The sequence below is a fragment of the Fimicolochytrium jonesii genome (genome assembly GCF_025526975.1).
Source record: "Fimicolochytrium jonesii strain JEL569 chromosome Unknown EV422scaffold_16, whole genome shotgun sequence".
In the NCBI taxonomy this organism is placed as follows: Eukaryota; Fungi; Chytridiomycota; class Chytridiomycetes; order Spizellomycetales; family Powellomycetaceae; genus Fimicolochytrium; species Fimicolochytrium jonesii.
This window is the reverse complement of record NW_026515683.1, coordinates 99,708-121,385: the sequence shown is the minus strand read 5'-3', so window position 1 is coordinate 121,385 and position 21,678 is coordinate 99,708. Positions and strand designations below refer to the sequence as shown.

At 55.5% G+C, this 21,678-nt stretch overlaps 7 protein-coding genes across 7 annotated transcripts; 3 read left to right on the top strand and 4 right to left on the bottom strand.

Moving 5' to 3' along the window:
* Positions 1 to 767: 767 nt before the first annotated feature.
* On the top strand, positions 768 to 1,967 carry EV422DRAFT_97191 (uncharacterized protein). Its single transcript, XM_053074551.1, has one exon. It carries the CDS (start codon positions 1,046 to 1,048, stop codon positions 1,688 to 1,690), a length of 645 nt encoding a protein of 214 aa, XP_052924419.1. The 5' UTR covers positions 768 to 1,045; the 3' UTR covers positions 1,691 to 1,967.
* Positions 1,968 to 2,309: 342 nt separating this feature from the next.
* On the top strand, positions 2,310 to 6,306 carry EV422DRAFT_97212 (uncharacterized protein). Its single transcript, XM_053074553.1, has 2 exons — positions 2,310 to 2,557; positions 2,642 to 6,306. The coding sequence occupies exons 1-2, from the start codon at positions 2,467 to 2,469 to the stop codon at positions 6,226 to 6,228; spliced, it is 3,678 nt and encodes a 1,225-aa protein (XP_052924418.1). The 5' UTR covers positions 2,310 to 2,466; the 3' UTR covers positions 6,229 to 6,306.
* On the bottom strand, positions 6,307 to 7,601 carry EV422DRAFT_97068 (uncharacterized protein). Its single transcript, XM_053074550.1, has one exon. It carries the CDS (start codon positions 7,404 to 7,406, stop codon positions 6,384 to 6,386), a length of 1,023 nt encoding a protein of 340 aa, XP_052924417.1. The 5' UTR covers positions 7,407 to 7,601; the 3' UTR covers positions 6,307 to 6,383.
* Positions 7,602 to 9,171: 1,570 nt separating this feature from the next.
* EV422DRAFT_568528 (Gar1/Naf1 RNA binding region-domain-containing protein) lies at positions 9,172 to 11,469 on the bottom strand (the record flags this gene model as incomplete). Its single annotated transcript, XM_053072656.1, has 1 exon — positions 9,172 to 11,469. The coding sequence occupies one exon, from the start codon at positions 11,467 to 11,469 to the stop codon at positions 9,172 to 9,174; it is 2,298 nt and encodes a 765-aa protein (XP_052924416.1).
* Positions 11,470 to 11,742: 273 nt separating this feature from the next.
* On the bottom strand, positions 11,743 to 18,379 carry EV422DRAFT_533454 (uncharacterized protein). The gene is made up of 4 exons (XM_053070597.1): positions 18,175 to 18,379; positions 17,729 to 17,900; positions 13,209 to 17,671; positions 11,743 to 13,114 (listed from the first exon to the last, which is right to left on the bottom strand). The coding sequence occupies exons 1-4, from the start codon at positions 18,197 to 18,199 to the stop codon at positions 12,027 to 12,029; spliced, it is 5,748 nt and encodes a 1,915-aa protein (XP_052924415.1). The 5' UTR covers positions 18,200 to 18,379; the 3' UTR covers positions 11,743 to 12,026.
* Positions 18,380 to 18,764: 385 nt separating this feature from the next.
* EV422DRAFT_497624 (ETC complex I subunit conserved region-domain-containing protein) lies at positions 18,765 to 19,186 on the top strand (the record flags this gene model as incomplete). Its single annotated transcript, XM_053067960.1, has 2 exons — positions 18,765 to 19,037; positions 19,112 to 19,186. Coding segments are annotated over 2 exons (348 nt in total), but the record flags the coding sequence as incomplete, so codon positions are not given.
* Positions 19,187 to 19,634: 448 nt separating this feature from the next.
* On the bottom strand, positions 19,635 to 21,259 carry EV422DRAFT_568525 (uncharacterized protein; the record flags this gene model as incomplete). The annotated part of the gene is made up of 2 exons (XM_053072655.1): positions 19,635 to 19,772; positions 19,856 to 21,259. 2 exons carry the CDS (start codon positions 21,257 to 21,259, stop codon positions 19,635 to 19,637), a joined length of 1,542 nt encoding a protein of 513 aa, XP_052924413.1.
* Between the last annotated feature and the right edge of the window lie 419 nt (positions 21,260 to 21,678).

Sequence of the window (21,678 nt, the reverse complement as noted above, 5' to 3'; positions counted from 1 at the left end):
TCTGTCGAAAATATCAAGATTATTACTTCGCATCGGTAATGGCTTCGTTGCCGACGCTGAGATCGAATGTGTTGCTAGTACTACCAAAGAACCAGAGCCAAAGGGCGAATGCCCAAGGGCAAGTGGCCAAAGATGAGCCAAAGGGCATGTTTTGCCAAAGGCAAGTGAGCCAAGGGCAAGTGAGCCAAAGGACCAGTTTGCCAAAGGGTTAGTTGGTGGGTACCATAGGGCCAGGACCACAGGGGCGAGTTAGTGAGGTAGGGCCAGTTTCCATAGGGCCAGTGCCAAAGGGCGTTGTTGAAGACAAGTCAGTCTCGTCCTTCTCGGAAGCGTCGCTCGTACTTGACGAGACTGGTCAGATCATAGCGTCTCGTCTGCGTGAATCCGTCGACGAGTCCTTCTGCAGCAAACTGCCAGTGCGCTTCAGAGTTCAATATCCGAAGTGTGCCTGCGAGAAATGAGTTCGATGAGCGAACGACGCAATGCATACGTTGCCCAGCGGGAGGATGAGAAGAGACATCCCGGCTAACTTGAACTGAAAGCCTATCACGAGCTGGGCGGATGCTCTTCCGATATGATTGAGACACTGATGAGATTGGCGTGCGTCGAAAGTGAAGAGAAGTAGATCCCGTTCGCGTTGAAGGGAAGGGGAGTGCCCGGAGAGGAACGAGTCGAACGCGCTGCTCTCAAAGAGCCCCGCTACTCCTCCGCCGCACCCTTAACTCCTCGTTGATCCTCCAAATCTGCGTTCTCGTCCTCGCTTTCAAGGATGCAAGTAGCAACCTGCTGTGGGTTTTGAGACTGGGAGTCCTCGCATCTGAGAGAGTGACGTGATACGCGTGTTTCTCCGCCAGAAGCTGGGCCAGAAGTCTTACAGCTGGAACATGCACTGTAACCCCATTCCCCATTGCAGCCATCCACTATTGGATGCCAGAGCAAGATCGATACTAAAGCTACGCTACGTTCCCTTTGACCACAACTCACTCGCACCGTTCCACTTCCCAGCGCAACCTGCCTTCCAGAGCCTGCGTAAGAATACGACACTATGCCCCGCCCAAAAGCCCCACCAAAACCCAAAGCAAAACAGTTCGACTACTCTCTCCCTTACGCAACACTCAACCTCCGCAAGACCCCCAATCTTTACACTATCGGCAAAGGCGAACAAGGCGTCTTCGTTTGCGAGCCCTACAGATCCGAACTCTCTCCCCTCTGGCGCTTCAAAACCCCCGACATCGCAACCACATCCTCGCAACAACTGTACGCCAAATTCCTCGCCTACAAAGCCGCGGACGATTTTGTGGGCATGGATATGGCAAGAAAATTCATACAGATGGGCGTCACGCGTGCGAGGCGGTATGCAAACCATAAAGGAGGGAGGAAATATGTCAAGACGGGCGATGGGGAGAAGACGGAGCTGCCGAGGGATGAGGTGGAGGATCCGGTGAAGGCAGAGTCGGCGAGGATATTTGGGGTGGTATTGAAGGATGTGAGGGAGGATGAGGATTATGTGAGGATGGCGGTGAGGCATAAGGAGTTGTATGAGAACTCAACATCGACATCTGAGGATGTGAAAGAGGAGACGCCAGGACCATCGGCGTCGCTTTCCGATGATGGGGGTGCCATATCAGGAGCTAAACGCAAAAGCAAGTCACAACTGGCGGGTGCGAAGCGCAAACGACGGGCATCATAGTGGAAAGGTCGGATGCAGTCGTTGAGAAGGATGGGCAGGATGTGTTTTTCGTGGACAGGAACAACATCGATAAACTTGTTGACATCGTTTCTTGAAGTCAAATTGCTTCTGGTGCGCCTCAGGGTGCGCCTTATCGCGATACGCCAGTCATGTAAGGCAGAAACTAACGGTGTATGGGGCCGTGTTCACCACATCTTACCGCAGTTTGTAGTTTATGGTGGACGATAGTGTACGGCAACCGAAAACAGCAGCATGTTTCTCTCCTGAGTCCTGTAGCGAGCCTTTCGCTTGGCTATCTTCGTCCCCTGGTCGGATATGGTCTTATCTTTGTCCCTCCAACTCTGACGGTCACGTTGGATTGGACTCCGCGCTTTCCTCGTCAGAATCGCAGAGCGCTTGCTTGGCGAGTGGGCTGTCCACGAGTCCTTGGGGAGGTCGGCAGGCGCTTGACCTTTGGCTGACTCGGTGTTATAGTGGCAAAAGGTGGGTTGAGTAGGTGCTGTTGGTTTCGCTGGTGCTGCAATGCGTGGGAAGAATCGGCGTTGGCCGAAGGGTTCAAACGTCGCATGTCAAACTCAGACGTGGCAGCCTCCCTCTTTGCTTCTCTTTGCTTGTCCCCAAAGTCCCAATCTTGTGCAGGCCCACTTCGCACTTTTCCACAACGTCGCTCTGCAAACACACAGGCAGCTCATTGTCATATTTAAGTTTCGTCCCTCTCTTCCACTCCAGTGCACTCGGCACTTCCTTTTCACCCCAGCAAGGCGCACCAACTGAGAATGCCTGCCATTACACTCGCGCAACTCGCAGCGCTGCAGAAAAACAGAGACAAGATCAGAAATATCTGTATCCTCGCACACGTTGACCATGGTGAGTTTCTACCTCTTTTACCGAACGGCCATTGTATTCAGAAGCTTGTAGCTGAGTGCCACTCATTCGTAATTTCATCCACAGGTAAAACGACACTCTCCGATAGTTTGTTGGCCTCAAATGGAATCATCAGCGCAAAGCTTTCAGGAAAGGTCCGCTACTTGGACTCCCGCGAAGACGAGCAACAGCGAGGCATCACCATGAAGTCGTCGGGAATATCCCTCTTTTTCCAAATCTTGCGTCGGTCAAATGACACCCAGCAACAACAGGACCTCCCCGCCGCAAAGAGCACATCCTCGATATCCAGTACCCCGGCATTACAAAAAGACGACTATCTGATCAACCTAATCGATTCACCGGGACATGTCGACTTTTCATCGGAAGTATCCACCGCATCACGCTTATGCGACGGAGGGCTGGTTCTCGTGGACGCAGTAGAGGGGGTATGCACGCAAACACATACCGTGCTGCGACAGGCATGGACAGAGAACGTGCGGCCCATCCTCGTCCTAAACAAGATTGACCGTCTCATCACCGAACTGAAACTTTCACCATCCGAAGCGTATACGCATCTCAACAAGATCCTCGAACAGGTCAATGCGATCATGGGGACTTTTTACTCCGAAGATGTCATGAAGGAGGATGCGGCGCGGTATGAGGAGTATGCAAAGAAGCGGGCACAGGAGGCTGGCGCTGCTGATGGGGCGAACGGCACAGCGGATGAAGACAGCGCGGAGTGGCAGCTCGAACACCATGACGATTCCATGCTGTACTTTTCGCCCGACGCCGGGAACGTGATTTTCGCCAGCGCGATCGACGGGTGGGCGTTCCGGATAGAGCAGTTTGCACAAATCTACAGCGCGAAACTCGGTATTAAGGAGCAGCTGTTGCGGAAATGTTTATGGGGCGATTACTTCCTCGACCCAAAAACGAGACGGGTGGTTGGCCACAAGGGCGTGAAAGGGCGAGCGCTGAAGCCGATGTTTGTGCAGTTCATCCTCGAAAACATCTGGACGCTCTATACCACTGTCTTGGAAACGAACGACAGGGCGAAAGTGGAGAAGATTGTGAATGCTCTAAACGTCAAGCTGTTACCGAGAGATCTAAAATCTAAAGACAGCCGCGCCTTATTACAGACGATCATGGGACAGTGGCTACCGCTCTCCTCTTCAGTGCTGCTCACAGTCGTAGAGCAGCTCCCGTCACCCGCCACCGCCCAAAAGGAACGGATCCCGAAAATTCTCTTTTCGAAACGCAAAAAGGACGACACCAGTCCGCTGTCCGCATCCCTCAAAGAGCTTGAAAAGCCCCTCATCGAATGCGACGCATCCGACTCGGCTCCCGTAGTCGCGTACGTGAGTAAAATGTTCAGCGTGTCACCCGACATGCTCCCCTCCAGCAAACGCGCGCCATTGACCGCGGAGGAGATGCGCGAACGGAGGAGACTGGCGTTGGAGAAACAGGCGGTTTTGGCCGCCGCGGCTTATGCGAAATCGGGCGAGGTGCCTGCACCAGCCTCCGCCGCTCCGGCTGTGCCCGAACATGTGGATTTGGATGAGGCGAGGAAAGCTGCGGGTGTTGAGTCTGGACCCGCGGTGTTGGACACCTCTGGCACGGATGACGCTTCAACACCAATCTCTTCGCAAGAAGAAGCCCCAGAAGGCGAACAACTAATCGGCTTCGCGCGCATCTACTCCGGCACAATCCGCGTCGGCCAAAAAATCCACGTTCTAGGTCCCAAATACAACCCCGCCGACCCCACCCGCCACCGCACCGAAATCACCGTCCAAAACCTCTACCTCATGATGGGCCGCGAACTTCAACCCCTCACCTCCGTCCCTGCCGGCAACGTCTTCGGCATCGGCGGCCTCGCCTCCCACGTCCTCAAAACCGGCACACTCAGCTCCGTCATCACCTGCCCTTCTTTCGGCGGCGTCAAAGCTGAAGCGGCCCCGATCGTCCGCGTCGCGCTGGAACCCGTCAACCCGAACCAGATGGACCAGCTTGTGGAGGGGTTGAGGATGTTGAACCAGGCGGACCCGTGCGTGGAGGTGTATCTGCAGGAGACGGGCGAGCATGTGATCGTGTGTGCGGGCGAGCTGCATCTGGAGCGGTGTTTGAAGGATTTGAGGGAACGGTTCGCGAGGTGTGAGATTCAGGTTTCGCCGCCTATCGTACCATTCCGTGAGACAATTTCAGGATTACCCGCGCTGAACCCTACGCAGCAGCAGCAGCATGTCAATCCTGCCTCCGTGACGACAAGCGGAGATGCAGAAGCGGGAGCAGATATGGTTGACGAACACACCGCAGCAGCACAAGCAGCAGACGACGCAACAGCAAAAGCCAACCTCCCCCTCGGCACAATCATCCTCTCCACCCCGAACAAACTCGCCACCCTCCGCGTGCGCGCCGTACCCTTACCATCCCACGTAACAGCCTACCTCGAAAACAACGCGAAAACCATCCGGAGCATCGTTGAAGGAACCGACGACGACGACGACGATGATGACGATGCCCAATCATCCTCCTCCTCCTCGTCTCCCATAACAACAACTGCAGCAAAACCCAAATCCCGCGGCGAAACCTTCCTCACCGGCCTCCAATCCGCCTTCGACGACGCCATCAAAGAGGGCGAGGTCAAAGACCCGCAGGTGTGGACGGGCGTCGTGGAGCGGATCTGGGCGCTGGGACCCAAGCGGGTGGGACCGAATTTGTTTGTGAATGATGTTAAGGGGTATGAGAGGGCGGGGTGGCTGGAGAGTTGTAAGGGGGCGAGGAATGCGAGGGGACGGGGAAAGGCGGGGAGGATGGGTGGCGAGGAGGAGGATGTGGGGGACGAGAACGGAGTTGAGTCAACGCAAGACGACGCGGAGGACAGGGAAGAGACGTCCACGAGGGATACTTCACGACTTAACATCAAAGCCTACGAATCCTCCCTTCACACCGCCTTCCAACTGGCCACCTTCCAAGGGCCGCTCTGCGCCGAACCCATGCAAGGCCTCTGTTTCTTCCTCGAATCCCTTACGTTCCCCGCACCACCCACACCCCCAACCCCGCAACAGCTCACGTTATTGTCGGGAAACCTCATCTCGACTCTGAGGGAAGCCCTCCGTCTCGCGTTTTTGAGCTACTCCCCAAGATTGATGCTCGCGACATATACATGCGACCTGCAAACGCCGTCAGACACGCTCGGCAAAGTCTACGCGGTCCTCGCTCGCCGTCGCGGGCGGATCCTCGCTGAAGAGATGCGCGAAGGCACCCCCTTCTTCAACGTCGTCGCGACCCTCCCCGTCGTCGAATCGTTCGGGTTTGCGGATGAGTTGAGGAAACGCACGAGTGGGGCTGCGTCCCCGATGTTGGTTTTTGGAGGGTTTGAGGTTTTGGATGTGGATCCGGATTGGGTGCCGAGTACGGAGGAGGAGTTGGAGGATCTGGGGGAGAAGAGTGATCGGGAGAACTTGGCGAGGCGGTATGTGGATTTTGTGAGGGGGAGGAAGGTAGGTTTTTGCGTGTGCTTGCATTGGGATGTTTTGTTTGCTGATATGCCGCATTGGGATGTTTTGTTTGCTGATATGCCGCATATGATCTGTTTGCTGACCATGCGCTTTCTTTACAGGGAATGTTGGTCGCCAAGAAGATTGTGGAGGACGCGGAGAAGCAGCGCACGCTGAAACAGAAATAGACATTGCACGCACGCGAATCAGGGAGGTTACACATACACCACTGCACGACACACACACACAGCATAGCAGACCTATGTAAAAACACCAAACCTAGAATAGACCCTGTACACGCCACGTATCAATAGATTTCTAGCCTCTCCACCTTACGAACTGAGATTATCATACACCATCCAGCCCAGCACACTCCGCCCCTTCTCTCTCCTCCTACACAACGTAAACCAGCACGGATACCCATCCTCTTCCTCTTCCTCCTCTTCCTCCTCTTCCTCCCAGTACTCCAAAATTTGATCAGGCTTCTCCACATGAATCAGCTCCACGACATCCGCATCCTTCAGCGCCTGATACACATCCTTGTAAAGTGAAATCGCGTGCACATCGGTGCACAGCGCCGGAGGCTTGTTGACGCTTGTGTCGTAGCACCAAATGCGCTTGTTTCGGATGAACGCCTTCGTGATCTGTTCATCCCAAACGGGGATTCGCCAAAGAGTGTAGCGCTCACAGAGGTGTTCTGATACCCTCAGACGAGACAGGAGCGTTTTGAGGAGCGGTTGAGTGGTTGAGGTTGTTACGGAGTCTAACTCAGGCACGGGGGCGAGAAGCAAAGGGCAGATCATGGCCCCTTCCTCACGGAGCAGGAAACAGAATTTCCGCGCATCGCGCGCGTACCGCTCGCGGTATGATTTGATAACGTTAAGGGCTCTGAACGGCTCCGTGAGCAAATTGACGTCCGCAGTGAGTTGCTTCCACTGCGATTCGTTCTTTGCCGTGTTTGGATGAGTGGCTCGGGAGCCAGTAGTCTCCACCATTTCCCTCAGCTCCGATTGCATCAATCCCAGCCAGCCAAACTCATCCTTCAAAGCGGCCACCTCCAGCTCTTCCCAGAACAGGTACGCATCCCCATCCAGACCCTGGCCCGTCCCCCACCGTTTGTTGTTGAATCCATCGCGCGGGGGCAGGCCTTGCGGGTTGTGTGTGAAGTTATGTTTGATGAGGCAGCGTTCGCGGGTGGAGAGGGTTGTAGACCAGCGTTTGTTGACGAGGAGGCAGGCGAGCAGCGATGGGGGGTGGGTGAAGGCGGGGTGGAGGAGGATGCGGGTGAGGAGTTCTGGTGGGGGGAAGTTTGGGGGTGATGGACGGGGTGAGGTTGGCGCGGTCGTTAAAGACATGACGTGGGAAAGTTGCGAGGACTCGCCGAGACTGATAATGACTGTAGTGCAAGCCCAAGCCGCCCGCCTACGCTTACAGTAGCGATCGACGAGGAGGATAGCTGTTGCTTGAACGGCACTCGGTTGCAAGCTGCGAGAGACCAGAGACCATCGAGAGCTGGATGCTGAGCTGGATGCTGAGCTGGATGGAAACTTGTCAGTGAGGGTGTGAATGGGCGTGGTGGCTGTGCACTCCATCTGCTGCTGAGCCGAACGCGTCGACGGAGAAAAGACCGCGGGCCAGAGGAGATTCGAACCCCGCACCCGCTGTGATTGATACTTACCCATGTTCTCAACAGCATGCGGTGTGAGTAACCGCTGCGTAATCGCGCGCGCGCCCATGACGTACCGACGAACTTACTCCCTCCCTCTCGCCCTCGCATCTCTTTTTCCCCCCTGCAACCTGCAACTTCCACAAACAATCGTCGCAATCAACTCGCAACTCATCCTCCCTCTATCACTACCAGCCACTCACCTCCAGTCATACCAACATGTTCAAACAAACCTACCTCCTCCGCTCCCGCCTCCAAGCTTCCCGCTCCACCATCGGCATTCACCACCACCACCAACAACTTCGCTTCAGTTCGCGCTTGTCCGCGACCGAATTGCGTGATAAGTTGAAGAGCGCGAGTACCGCGAACGCAAACGTTGAGCTCAATATTGTTACAAAGTCGGAACAGACTCAGAGTGGCCTCAACGAGATTTATACGATCAAGGGTGGGTAATTTTGAAGGGGGGAGAAATTCGGGAGGATGACGATGGGAGGGTGGGTGGCTGAGCGACAGCGAAGGGTTGCTTGAGCATCCTAGCGACAACGAGGAGGATGCTTGAGTTTCCGAGCGGAGCGAGGAGAATGGTTGAGGGCTGGGCCGTAGGAATGCTTGAGGGTTTCCGAGCGATAGCGAGGAGAGTGCTTGAGGGCTGGGCCTGGATTACGAATCACACACCAACCCTACATCCTCGTTGCGAGCGGAGCGAGCAGGGGTATCATTTTAACCATCCAGCCATCCAACCACCGTTACTCGTGTTCTCATCCACCGTTGCCTCCGTCAATAGGATCCGACCTACAAAAAGCACTCGCAGCAAAGACAAGCAGCAACGCCGACGCAGCAGCAATAGAGGACACGCGCTTCCAATACGCGCCTGGCCGCGTGGACGTTTATATCAACAGCTCGCGGACGTCGGGGTTGGTTGCGGAGTTGAGGAAATATGCCAAGGTTGATAAGTCGAGGTGGGTTCTGCGATGAGCGATGTGTCCGTATGATGGAGGCGTGGGGCTAATAATGTTCGTTCGATGAATCATAGCGGCAAGGAATCGCTGGAGAAAGAGTTCACGGACGAGTACGGGGCAGGGAACAAAGAGATGAGCAAAGGGACAAACACGTCACAGCCAACAAACTTGTGATGAACGCGTGGGGACCCAACACATAGTTAGTGAGAATTTGATGAGATGAACTCCAGGCTTTTCTCGCGCTCACTGGGATACCGGATCACTCTCGATTTATTCTCCTTTTTGAATCACAAAACCCTTCATCTTCTCTTTTCACCTACATATTCTTTAAATTACATTGGTTTTGCTATATCATAACCTGAACCCTAGCGCCAATGCCCATATGCTGAACGCCCCTACTGTACAATACGTACACCCGCTATCCAATTCATAATCTCACTACCTTATACCTTATGCCCTACCCTATCTCCCTATCCATTCACGGTTTGCCTCGCCCTACTGACCCCCCCTCTGCCCCTGCTCCCCCTGCTGCCCCTGTTGACCATACTGGTGGTGCCCCTGCCCCGCTCCTCCCTGCTGCTGCTGCTGCTGCTGTGCTGGCTGCTGAGGAAACCCTTGCCCCACCATATTCCCCATCCCCGCACCCCCCTGCATCGCCCTCTGCATCAACCCCATCATACCCGCCAGATCAAACCCTTGCTGCGTATTGAAGCCACCTTGCTGATTCCCATACATATTCGCAAACGGCTGTGGTTGTTGTTGTTGGCCGCCGTGTTGCGTGGGTTGTTGATGACCACCGTATCCACCACGCATTTGAGCCTGTTGTTGTTGTTGTTGGAGGAGATTGAGAGCCGCCATGGCGACTTGGGCGGGGTTGTAGCCTGCCTGCGCTCCGAAGGGCATTTGCTGTTGTTGCTGGCCAGCGAAATTCGCTTGTGGGTAAGACGGGGCCTGCCCTTGTCGGTGTTGTTGCGGCCGTTGCATGTACCCCTGCATCCCATACGGCTGTTGCTGCTGTTGATACGGTTGCCTATTCTGCTGCTGCTGCTGTTGTTGTGGGTATCCCTGTCCCTGCTGCTGTTGTTGTCTGTAGCCACCCCTCGACGGTGCACCTCCATCCCCACGCCCGCGGTTCCACGTCCCGCCGCGTCCACCCCGTCCGCCCAAATTCCCAGCAGCATACCCACTGTGCTGCTGCTGCTGCTGCTGTCCACTCCCGCTCTCCCTTCCCCCGTCCCTATGCACACCACCCGCATCCCCCCTCCCGCGTCCCCGTCCCCTGCCCCCCACCGGCCTGACATTCAGTATGTACTCCGCGCTATCACTAATCTCCGGCGGCACATCCGGTTGGGTCTCCTCCCCTTCCTCACCCCCCACAGCATCCCCCCTCTTCCTCTTCCTCCCCTGTTTCACCTGCCGCCTATGCTCCATCTCCATCTCATCATCCGAAAACTCCATCTCATCCTCCGCAACCTCCTCATCATATATATTACTCGCATCACTCCCCTTCATACTCTTCAACACCCTCGTAAACACCACCTTTTGTAACCCGGGGAGTTTGGGCACGAAGATGTCGGTGCCGATGGGGATGTTAAGGGCCGCGATGTCCGCCGGGGTGTTGAAACGCACGGAGTAGAACGGGCGTGCGACGGGACCGAAAGTATCAAAGATCTTGCCGATCGGCTGTCTTGTCGCTGTCACCAGCACCGTTTCGACATCCAACGCCGTTTCCGGGTCCGCGTTGACGGGCGCCTGTATGATCAATAAATCGTTGACGATCGAATGTATCTGCCCGATGACGGCCAACGTGGCTGCTTCGGGGATGGGCTCGGTGATGGGTTCCACGGGGGGCAGTTTGGCGACTTCGTTCTTTGTGCGCAGGGTGGAGGGATTGTCGGCGGGGTCTTCCGGGTGGGCGTCCATGGATTGGAGCAGCTTTTCGCGCTCGGCGGGGGTGAGGGTGGGGCCGGCGTCCGACTCGTCGTCCGAGGAGTCGCTGAATTCGAAATCGCTGTCAGGTTTGTCGCTTTCGGCTTCTGTGTCGGATTTGTGGTCGTTTGAGGCTGGGGTTTCCTGCACCTCTGTGGGAGTTGATGATGGTTGTGCTCCCGTCTCTGGTTCCGCCTTGACCTTCTCCTCCACAGCTTCCTCAATGACCACACCTTCCATAGGCTGCACTGACTCAGTCTTGATCTCTCGCTCAACCACCGTTGTCGTCGTTTCCACAATCACTGGAACTGTGTCCGCCCCTAAACCAAATTGCGCCGCCTCGAGCTTGACCTCCTCCATCGTCATCGTCGTTGTCCCGTCCGATACATCCATCACCACCGGAGTCACTACATCCAGCACTTCCTGTCCCTGAACCAGTACAGAAGTCGCAACCGTTGCCGGGACGTCTTCCAGTCCCTCCAAACCGGTGCCCACAAATCCATTCTCCTCCACCACCTCTCCGACCTCCACCACCTCTCCAACCACCACCTCCTCTCTCTCATCATCACTGATATCCTCAACCCCCTCATTGCCTCCATTCCCAGCATTCACTCCCGCTCCATCCTCCATACCCATAAACGGCAACGCCTCATTATACGCCTCAACATCATGATAATCCGCGTTGATATTCTCCACGGAGGGGCGGGTATCTACCGCGAAGAGAGAAGAGAGGAGTGTGTCTTCTGTGTCGGGCTGTTTGGACTCGAATTCGGGTGCTGGGTTGGGTAAGGCGGCCTCTTCCGCGGGGACTATGTTTGAGAGGATCTGGTTGAACCAGTCGGGGACAGCTGCTTCTTCACCCATGTTTTGGGTGAGGAGTGGAAGTGTAAGCGTTGTTGGAGTTGCGTATGAGTTGGGTGCAGGCCCGTACTGCGAGCTGTTTCTGAAAGGGAAGGAAAACGAGAAACTGCGAATTTCTGAGACCGGGTCTTTTGCAATGCGCGACTTTACGTCAGCAGCATGACGCTATTTCGACACTTTGTTTGGAGCAGATATACTGTACGTACAGTTGCCTAACTGCATATGGAGGCCACCTCGTTCAGAAACATTTTTGAACATCGTCATGCTTCAACTCCTAAGCAAAAGGCTCAAGCCCATTCGATATACATGACACCGTACAAAATAAAAAAGCACATCTATATACATACACAGGGGTTTGGGTGCGATCCAAAAGAGCTCATTCCACGACATACGGTAAACATTCGGCAGACATAAAGGAGACGGTTGTCTCCATCAGTAGGAGGAGATATCACAAGGGACGGCCAACTCCCAATGAGCTGTACGCGAACCCTCATGAGAGCGGTCATCTTCTATCGGAGCGTCGTAGTCGCATCTTCTTCGTTTTCTTTTGTCTTTCTCTCTCACTGCCCCTCAGTCTTCTTTTGACCAGCATGTTGCTTGACAAATTTCAATCGCCCAGCGATCCCCGCTATCACGTCCGGGTCTTCACCGACTACATTTCTCGGCGCAGCAGTAGCTGTGCCACTAACGGACTCTGCTGGTGAAAACCCAGGCTCGCCATTTCCTTGATTTGACGACACCGCATGATTGCCGAAAGCGGGTGAGTAAGCTTGTGCCGATGTTGTGGCATTGGCGTTGGCGAGTAGCGGCGAGTCCACTTGTGACATGGGGGAAAAGGTGAAGACGCCACTCCTGGTATCAGGGTGCTTCGCATGCGCGGGCGTTGCCATCATATGGGCTGGCCACGCTTGATGGTGCGGTGGTGGTGGCGCCCACGGCGGATTGAACTGGAGTGGTGGTGCCGCACTAAATCCTCCTCCTCCTAAAACTGCATTAGCGGGAATCCCTGCCATTCCCCCCATAGAGCCGGGAACAACTGGTGCGGGAAGCATAGAATGGCTACCTAGTGCGCTACCTTGCACTCCACCTGTATTCGTTAGAGGCGCGGAAGGGCCATTCGGGTTTCCAGCCGGTTGGAAAGTGGGTCGTCCTCCTATTGACGCGGTTGGCATGGTTGGGACATCAGTCGGTGGTGACGAAGCGCCGGACATTGGCGGTTGTCCCGGTTGCTGAGCTGTGCTTGACGTTGAACCCGAAAAAAGGTGTCCGTACATTTGATCCCATTGCTGCCGCGCTCGCTCCTCCGCTTGCCGCGCGACCGTACGGATGTGTTCTTGATGAAGGGTGGCCAAGAACGTTTGGCGGCTTTCCAGTGGTACCACGTTCAACAGCTGCTGGAGGCCGGCGGGATCAAGACCAAGTGGCATTGACTGACTATGATGGACAGGAGCTCCGAAATGACCGAAAGGCACAAGTGGGTGATTGACCATCGGCGGATATGGCACACGCGGAGCATCTACCGTGGTGGCAAATCGAACGACGGCTTGATTGTTCTCCTCTGCAGAGCCCATCTCTTGCTTGGCCGGAGTCTGAACAGCATGAGTAAGTGGCGTGCTGGGGTTGCTTTCGTTCTTCACCGCAGGTTCATCTACAATTCAGGCAATACAGGGATTTGAAAAATTGAGAGGCTTCCGCGCCCACGTACGACACACCCACCAACGGCTTGAACAACTGACGCTCACCTTGCGCATCAGGTTTGCCAGTGACGATCCTTTCTGGCGACGACGCGGCAGAATGTAGCTTCGAAGACGGCCCAGGAGCATTGGTCCGAAGAGACGATTGAAACGCAGGCTTCTTACCCGCCGAGTTTGAGCTCACCTTGAGAACTGCGCGAGAGATCATGGGCGAATGAGTAGGGGAATGCTCAGCCGAATCCTGACCCTTCGCAGAGGCGTTGCTGGAATCCGGTATTTCCCCGTCCTCCAAGTCATCTCTCAGCTTGTATCGCCTCGGCGCGTTGACACGTTGGAGAATCGCGTTGAGCTCGGCGTCAACTTGCGAAGCGTTAGCCCCGGAATCTTTCGCGTCCTTAGAAGGAGACGTGACAGGCGTCCCGCTTTTCGACGCTTTCTTAACCAACAGCTTTTGCCTGAGCTCTAAGGCGAGTCGTTCAGGTTCTGCCATTGTTCGGGACTGAGCGGGTGCCGGAACGGGTGCCAATGCGGGTGAGGCCGACTGGGACTTTGTCGATTGTCGCAGTAGGTTCGCTCTCATCCTCTCAGCTTCTTTGCGAGCCTGGTCGTGCGGTGGCTTCCGAGCAGCGTCCGCGTCTCGATTCCTGCGGAGAGCTTCTTGCAACTCTAGCTTCTTGATTTCATCTTGCTCCCGCTTACGTGCGGCTGCTTCAGCCTTTTCGCGCTCGATTCTGGTCGCTTCTTCTCGCTTCTGAGCTTCTCGAGCTTCCCCTTCGCGTCTTCGTGCCTCCTCCTCTTGCACACGTTGTTGATCGGCCTTCACCCTCCTCCGCGTCTCCTCCTCCTGCGCTTTCTTCATCGCAGCATCAGGGCGCGCCTTTCGCTCGGCTTCTTCGCGTGCCAGACGCTTTGCCTCCTCTGCTTCCTGACGTTCCCGTAGCTCACGAGCTTGGCACTCTGCCTCTTCGCGAGCAAGCTTTTCCCTTTCCTTGCGCTCTCCTTCCTCCCGCTCCTGCTTTTGGAGCTCCAGCTTCTGCTGCTCCTCCCGCCATTTGCGTTCCGCTTCTTCACGAGCGAGCTTTTCCCTTTCCTTACGCTCTTTTTCTTCGCGCTCTTGCCTCCGGAGCTCAGCTTCTTGTTTCTGTTGCTGCTCCCGCAATTTGCGTTCTGTTTCTTGGCGTAGGGCTTCCTGTGCTTTCTGCGCTTTGCGGATTGCTTCTTCTGCCAGCAGGCGCGCCTCGCGTTCTCTCATTTCCGCTTCCTCCCGCAGTTTGCATTCGGCCTCTTCGCGCTGACGCAGTTCCTGCGCTTTTCGTTCCGCCTCTTCGCGCTCTTTCAAGGCAGCCTCTTCCTTCAATTTCTGCTCCCGCAGTTTGCGTTCGGACTCTTCACGCTGACGAGTATCCCTCTCGATCCGTTCCGCCTCCTTCCGCGCAGCTTCCTCCTTCTCCTTCTTCAGCCGAGCTTGACGCTCTTCTTCCTCGCGTTGAATCTTTGCCTGCTCTTCACGACGCTGCCTTTCGAGGGCCTCCTCGCGCTGCTTGTTGACAATCGCCAACCGCCGCTTGAGTTCAGCCTCTTCTTTTTTGCGCTCCTCTTCTTGTCGTTTCTTTCGCGCTTCTTCTCGCTTCCGCTGCTCTTCCTTCTCGGCTTCGGCGCGTCTGCGTGCTTCTTCTTCGCGCTCGAGAGCTTCTTTGGCCTCACGTTCTTTACGTTCCGCAATCTCACGCTTTTGACGTTCGAGCAACTCGCGAATCTTCCGGGCTTCGTCTTCTTGCTGCTTCCGGCGTTCGTCAGCCGCTTTCCGAACTTCCTCGGCTTGGCGCTCCCGTTGCTGGGCTTCAGTTGCTTTGCGGGTAGCTTCGGCCCTCAAAGCATGCTCCTTAGCCTCCTGCACTGATCGAGCCAAATCTTTCACGTTCAACCCTGGCGTTGCTGTCTTGTCGACCTTGAGTTGTTCCGGTGCAATCGACCCAGCGCCTGAAGGCTTCCTGTCCCCTGATTGCTCCGATCTTTGTTGGAACGTATTGAGCGAAACAATTCTTTGAAGGGCGGTGCTAACCTCGCTTTGCCACTTCGGTACATTGTAAGTGATTGGTGCTGCGTGCGGGGCGCCGTTCCCCGTCGTAGATCGGGACGGGCTGGGCTCATCATCATCAATAACGATTGGCTCCGAGATCTTCATCGGGGATGCTGGTAGACCAGCCGAGGCGATAGACTCTCGTTTCTTCCGATTTTGAGTCACGCTGGCGCTCAGCGATTGATAAATATTAGCCGTCTTTGCGCTGGACTGACGACGTCCATCAATTACTGGGGTGTAGGGTGATATACTCTCAGCTATGTGTGAGCGGGGAATGCTTGAGCCGTCCTCGTCTGGGATAACGAAAGGCTGAGCGATCAGCTGAGGCGTCTTGGTTGTGATCCGGGATGGCACTGGAGTCGATGACGAGGGTACCGCGCTGGCCTTCGCTGCAGCAGCTTGGGTTTCAATGAGCCCTTTCTTCATCTCGGCTGTAGCGGCTTGCTCTGTCATCACTTTCTTCTCTAATATAGCGGCTGAGGCTTTCATAACCCGTTGCTTCTCAGCTGCAGCGGCTTCCGCTTCCATCGCCCCTTTCCTTTGAGCTGCGGCGTGTGCTTCCATAGCCCGTTTCCTTTCTACGGCAGCAGCAGCTTCGGCATCCATGGCCCGTTTCCTGTAATCTAGAGCGGCTTCAGCTTCCATGGCTCGTTTCCTTTCGGCGTCCCGAGCTATAGATGCTCTGACTTCGGCCTCGCGTTTCTTCTGGGACGCAGCTTGCTCGGCTCGTCTAACCGCATCTGGAGACGAAGACGATGTCTGTACGGCATGCGATGGTGACGGTGCTTGAGAAGACGACACCGACATGGGTTGCGAAGTTGTCCCAGGCTGCGCAGAAACTGGTTGCGAGGGGCGCCCGACAGCTGATTGCACCACAGGCTGGGACGGTGGTGGCAAGACCGGAGCGCGAACTGGCAACGGGGTACCTTGCAGCGCGGATCGTTGAGAAGATCGCAGGCTGATCTTGATGGGGCCACGTGATACATAGCCAACTTCATCGTCATCGTCATCTCCCATCATCTCGGTATTCACCGGTTGGAAGCTTTGAGGTCTGAGGACAGACCGTTCTCCGTCGTCAACCTTGCGCTTTTTGGTGGCGTCTCGCCCTTCGGGATCTTGGGGGCTCCTCAAAGCTTCACTTGAGGTCACCGCCCCAGAGGGTGCAGTAACCATCGCGTCCACGTCCACCGGGGTTGGCGTCGCAGTGGTCTTGCGTTTGACACCTTGCTTTAGTGAATCGAAACCTTGCTTTCGTTGCTCAAGTTCCTGTTGCTTGATTCGTAGCTCCGCCTCATGACGCTCGATCTCCTGTTCCGCTCTCTGCCAGTCGGCTTCAGCGTCCTCAAGGGCTTGCTGCGCTTCCCGATTACGACGCTCAACCACGCGCAATCGTTCAAGCTCCTGGGCCGCGGCTCTGGCTTCTTCCCTAGCTTGCTTTACACGTTCGCGAGATTCTCGACGAGCCTCTTGTTCTTTCTTGGCTTGCTCCAGCTCCGCCTCGATCCTTCTCTGTTCGGCAGCAAGCTCCTCGCTTTCGGTCGTCCTTATTGCTCTACTCGTCTTCACAGGTGACATGGATCTGAGCCCCTGACTTCCGGTAGAAGCCGGCGGGATCACAGGAGCCGGTTTAGAATGCATCATAGAGCTCGACACCTCCATGGTGCTCGACACGTTGCCGATCACAGAGGGTGTAGACGACGATGTCTTGGTGAAAGCGGGATCCGCTTCCCGCGCGGGGGATGTGTCCATCGATCTCACTCCCGGACTCCCCGCCATTGGACGGCCAGGGAGAGGTCTTGGTAGCTGCGGAGGAGGGGGCAGGGCGCGAGAAACTTGCGAGCTTCGGACCGGCTGAACTGTAACTTCAAAAGCCCTCCCATGCGGCGGCGGGGGTCGATTCGGGGATATGTGTCTTACTGCAGGACCTTCAGAACCTTCCGAATGGCTTGATGGCGCGATAGACTGTGAAGACCTATCCAGTGATGCGACCGCCATGCTTGTCCTGGGTGCGTCCGCATGGGGAAGACGTGAAACTGAAATCCCAGGAGATCCAGGGGCTTGAGTAGGAGGCGCTCGAAGATCGTGAGACTTGTCTGTGGGAGGTTGACTTGCGGAAGAACCGGCATGGGTAGGTGCCGACCTGAAGCTCGTAGACCCATTGATGCCATTGCTTGAACCTGCCGAGGCAGCCCTCGCCTCGGACGCCGCGGCCACAAGCGAGTGAAGGCTTTGTTCAGGAGTCGGTCTTTGAATGTCACGTGATGGGACGGCGGCGCCGGAGGCCGTCGCTGTTCCGGGAATAGACCGTCTGGCAGCAGCCGATGCGTTGTTCCCCTTTTCCACCCCGTTCGCCGTGCCATTGACTAAGCTATTGCCCATCTTTGCATTGTGCGAAGTCAGCGGAGGTCTGCTTACCCCTCCCAAACTATTCCTGCCAACGTGTGCCATCAGTCCTCCGTCCACTCCGTGTATGAGAGATAGGACGCACCTAGCTTGACAGAGTGTATGCCAAATTTCCTCGTCAGACTGGCCTTGTGATCGCAGGACGTCGATGATAATACGAGCGTCCCGTTTGTGCTGATCGACAACTTCGTGATCGATAAGGTGATTCAAAAGAGCACTGTAGTCGGCTACGCCGGAGCTTGCTGAGACCGCATGGCCTTTTGAGCAAAGGAAGGGACCGACGTGGGAGAGAAGAGAAGTCAACGACAGGAATCACCTTTCGCTTCGACAGCTGACAGTCCAATTTGACGCATAGCTGAGCGTAGTTATAGTTTCCCCCAAACACCCTTCGACAGCTGGCCCAAAAAGTTGCGACAGACAAGGTACTGCAGTTCGGCTGAAAGCTGTATATATGCGCTAGACATGCGCAAGTACCTCCTGCCTAACAGCACAATACCAGTACGAGGCGATCAGACTTTCTGAGCCACTCACCGTTAACGGCTGGGGGGTTTGTCATGTCAGACGGCCGGAGTATGCGACCGCAAAGGGGGGGGCAAGGGCGACTTGGTAGCAGGGCCTTGATCTTGGGGTCAAAGGAATGTGACTGTCCAAGGGTAAAATTGCGTCGTCGTCGTCGTTCCGCCCAAACGCTGGAGGACTGTCTGAATTCCCCACTCAGGACGGGGTCTTTTTCCCTTCCTCTTCAGCCTGTCAAGCAGCGCGTCCTGGAGTCTGGAACAAGTTTTCCCACGCTGAGTTGAAGTTGAACGTTGGACAGTGCTCCTAAAGACGACTCGATATCCCGCAACACCGACTCCACCATGAGGCTCTACAGACCACTGCTCCAGGCCGTCAAGCTGAAGGAGGTACGTATCAGGACGGTTGCTACGCCCCGCAGGCTGCGACCGCGATTGAGACTTGGAGCACATTGGGTCCCCGAGACGTCTGGGGTGGGAGAACACGGCAGTGAATGGGCTCCAAGCACGTCTTTGCCCTGCCATCGACTTGTGATGTGCTTGCAAGTCCGTGGTCACAACGCTTTCTATGATATCTCTTGCTAATTGTGCATTCCCTACATCCAGACAACCGGCCTTTACGGTCTAGCCGTTCACCCCAACCCTAGACCGCACCTCATCTCTCTCTACCAACGTCTCCTCCACTCCCTCGAGCGCGTTCCCGCCTCTGCAGCATATCGTCAGTCCGCGGAAGCCCTCGCTCGCCATCGTCTCGAAGTTGTAGAGAAGAATGAGGACACGGCAGCGATCGAGAAGCAGCTGGATGCAGGCCAGATTGAGGAGCTGATTGTGGCGGCGGAACACGAGTTGAGGCTGTTGCCTGAGATGTTCAAGTACAAGGTATGGGCGGTCGGCTGGAGCTTTTGTTCAGAGTGAAGCTTTGATCTTGACGTCCCTTTCTCCTGCAATCTTAGGTATGGGAGCCTTTAGAGGAGCCTGCGCCAGAGGGACAGTGGGAATACTTCGGCAACAAGGGGCGATCGCAATAGGCGGCTCTTCCCTGTTCAAGAAATTGATGATACGACGGCAGTGCATGCGGAAACAGCCACCTGCTCTTCAATGGTCGTGTGAAAGGGAGGCAAGCATTTCCCAGCTCCCAACTACAAATTCGCTAGAAGGCCATAGCTGTCTAGTAAACGAGATACCATATTCCACCACTTGATCAATCAATAAGACTTACCTAGGAACATTTTCTGGTCGCTCATGGGAATGTGGGATGATCCTGGCACGGTTGAACAGGGGGGACAAGACCGGGCCGGAATCCTTGCCATAGGTTCTCCATTCAAGAATCAACAGATCTGTATTTCACTCCACATCTGACCTCAACGTACGCCGCAAAAATGTTCTACATAATCTAGCGTATCGACTTTCAAGCCATGATTGATGGCCAGTATTCCTAAGGCCCTGCATCTGGGACTACGCTTTTTCCTATCTCCATTAAGCCTCGTTCGTCGACTCGGTTGCTCGACTCTTCTCATATCCATAATCCTCTGCTTCTGACTCCTCGAACTGTGGTGGCCGAGGCTCAGCTTCCATTTGATGTTCGTCGTCTTCTAATTGGGCCTGTTGCAGGATCTTTCAAAAAGGTCCGAAGTTCAGTCAAACAAGCGCCAATGCAAGAAAAAAAAAAGTTGAAATTAGCACGCCGGGTTTCCTACCTTCTCCAGCGTAGTGGTGCCATCTACCTCCACATGCCGTACGTCCGACTCTCGCCGATTCCCATTCTTCTGCGCCTCACTTTCCGACGCTGACGGCGGGCTCATATCGCTCATCCTTTCGCGAAACTCCTGGGCGGTGGATATGTATTTCCACGCCTTCTCTCGAGCTTCGTTCCAATCCCGCGGCGCATTGGTGAGCATGGTCTGATGAACAGGTTTCAATGATGTAGCATTGTCGGCGGCGGCGGTTGAAGATGCGCCGTCATCATGGACAATGATAACCTCCGCTGTTTCCGCTTGCGAGGCCTCTGCAGCTGCGTCCAGCGCATCAATTACCTCGAACAGTTCCAACCGCATCGCATGGGCTTGTTGACTTGTGTGGAACAGCTTCACAGTGGGTATATGATGTTGCTTTATCGTAATTGGCGCCCCATGCCATTTCGGTGGTAATGTGGGTGGGAACACGATATTGAGAAGGGCTAGTGCGTGCATTGCTGGAAACTCGCTTGGTGATTGTGCCTCCTCATCTGCCCCGGGCGACGTCTTACAAAACGCAGCCCAACTCGCCGCCAAGAACCGGAGAACACACGCCTTCCTCAACGCCAAAACAACAGTCTCGTACGTCTTCTCCAACCCGCTACTTTCCGCTTTCAACGACTCCCTTACAACCTTCGCAAACTCCTCATCGTCTTCACTCTCATACCGCCCGGCCTGGTTCGCCAACAACGATTTCAAACTCTCCCGCCGCACAAGTTCAAGGCTACACAGCGCCATCGTCAGCAACTGCACCGCCGTCCCCATCGCTTCCGCATCAGTTGCCAGTGTATCCGCCAACAGCACCAGCTGCGTCCGCACGTCCAGAAGAGCGGGTGTGAGCGAATCGTGCGTAAACTCGCCATTATCAGGTTCTGCGGCCTCCTCGGCCCATTCGGGGCCGGCGAGCGGGAGGAGGTCGCCGGCTAGCCGTGCGTACAATTTGAGTGACCGGGTTGGGACGGTGGGGCCCATGCGGTGGGCGAGGTGTTGGAGGACCCAGCCGGATATTGTCGCGACGCGGGCTTTTACGGTTGCGGCGGGGATGGAAGGGAGGAATGATAGTCTGGGCTTTTTCGACGCTGCTGAGGAGGTCTCCATGTCCACTACTACGTCCTCGTCGTCCGACGGTTCCGGCCGTCCGGTATTCTGCTCCTCGATAAGAGACTCGTCGTCGGACGGGTCGGGTCCTCGTTCCTTAGCAGTGCTCCCCTCCTCAACCAGATCCACGTCCTGAAGGGAAGGGCCCGGTCCTCCTTCTTCTGAAATATTTTGCTCCTCAACTGCATGCTCGTCGTCGGACGGTGGAGGTGCTCGTTTCTTCGAGGTTCGGGGCCGCTTGACGCCGCGGGATGGGTGCTCGTTTGCCATACTCCGACTGGAACTCGAGTTTCGGGTACTGCCGTGCTCCTCTGCACGTACTGTCGTCAGCATTGGCTTGCTTCTGGGTGTGGGACGTGTTCTCAAGAGGCGTGTGATCAACAAGTGCGCAATGGAGTGACCCTGTTCTGCAACTTGCAAGTCGAGAAGGAAGATGCATATGCAACTGCGCTTGCCGTAATCCGAGCGGACCTATTTGCCAGCGCGTCGGTCCATGTCCACGTCCGAATATACATACACAACCTGTCAGTTGGGACTACCTACCACCCACACAACCGATATATGGACTCTATCCTGCCGGTCAACTTTATGCATAGCACTTTCACGCAGGCATTCCATCAAACGAGCGTGCCATGGAAGGAAAAAAATCTTCCCTTCTCCCACTAGCGTAGAGATCAGAACTTTTGAAG

Bases quoted from the DNA above. Each gene is read 5' to 3' on its own strand.
- EV422DRAFT_97068 (XM_053074550.1), bottom strand. From the start codon at position 7,406: ATGTCTTTAACGACCGCGCCAACCTCACCCCGTCCATCACCCCCAAAC.
- EV422DRAFT_97212 (XM_053074553.1), top strand. From the start codon at position 2,467: ATGCCTGCCATTACACTCGCGCAACTCGCAGCGCTGCAGAAAAACAGA. The intron at 2,558-2,641 runs GTGAGTTTCTAC...TTTCATCCACAG, and splicing joins CCTCGCACACGTTGACCATG to GTAAAACGACACTCTCCGAT.
- EV422DRAFT_97191 (XM_053074551.1), top strand. From the start codon at position 1,046: ATGCCCCGCCCAAAAGCCCCACCAAAACCCAAAGCAAAACAGTTCGAC.
- EV422DRAFT_533454 (XM_053070597.1), bottom strand. From the start codon at position 18,199: ATGACAAACCCCCCAGCCGTTAACG. The intron at 17,901-18,174 runs GTGAGTGGCTCA...TTTGCTCAAAAG, and splicing joins AAACCCCCCAGCCGTTAACG to GCCATGCGGTCTCAGCAAGC. The intron at 17,672-17,728 runs GTGCGTCCTATC...ACACGTTGGCAG, and splicing joins CATACACTCTGTCAAGCTAG to GAATAGTTTGGGAGGGGTAA.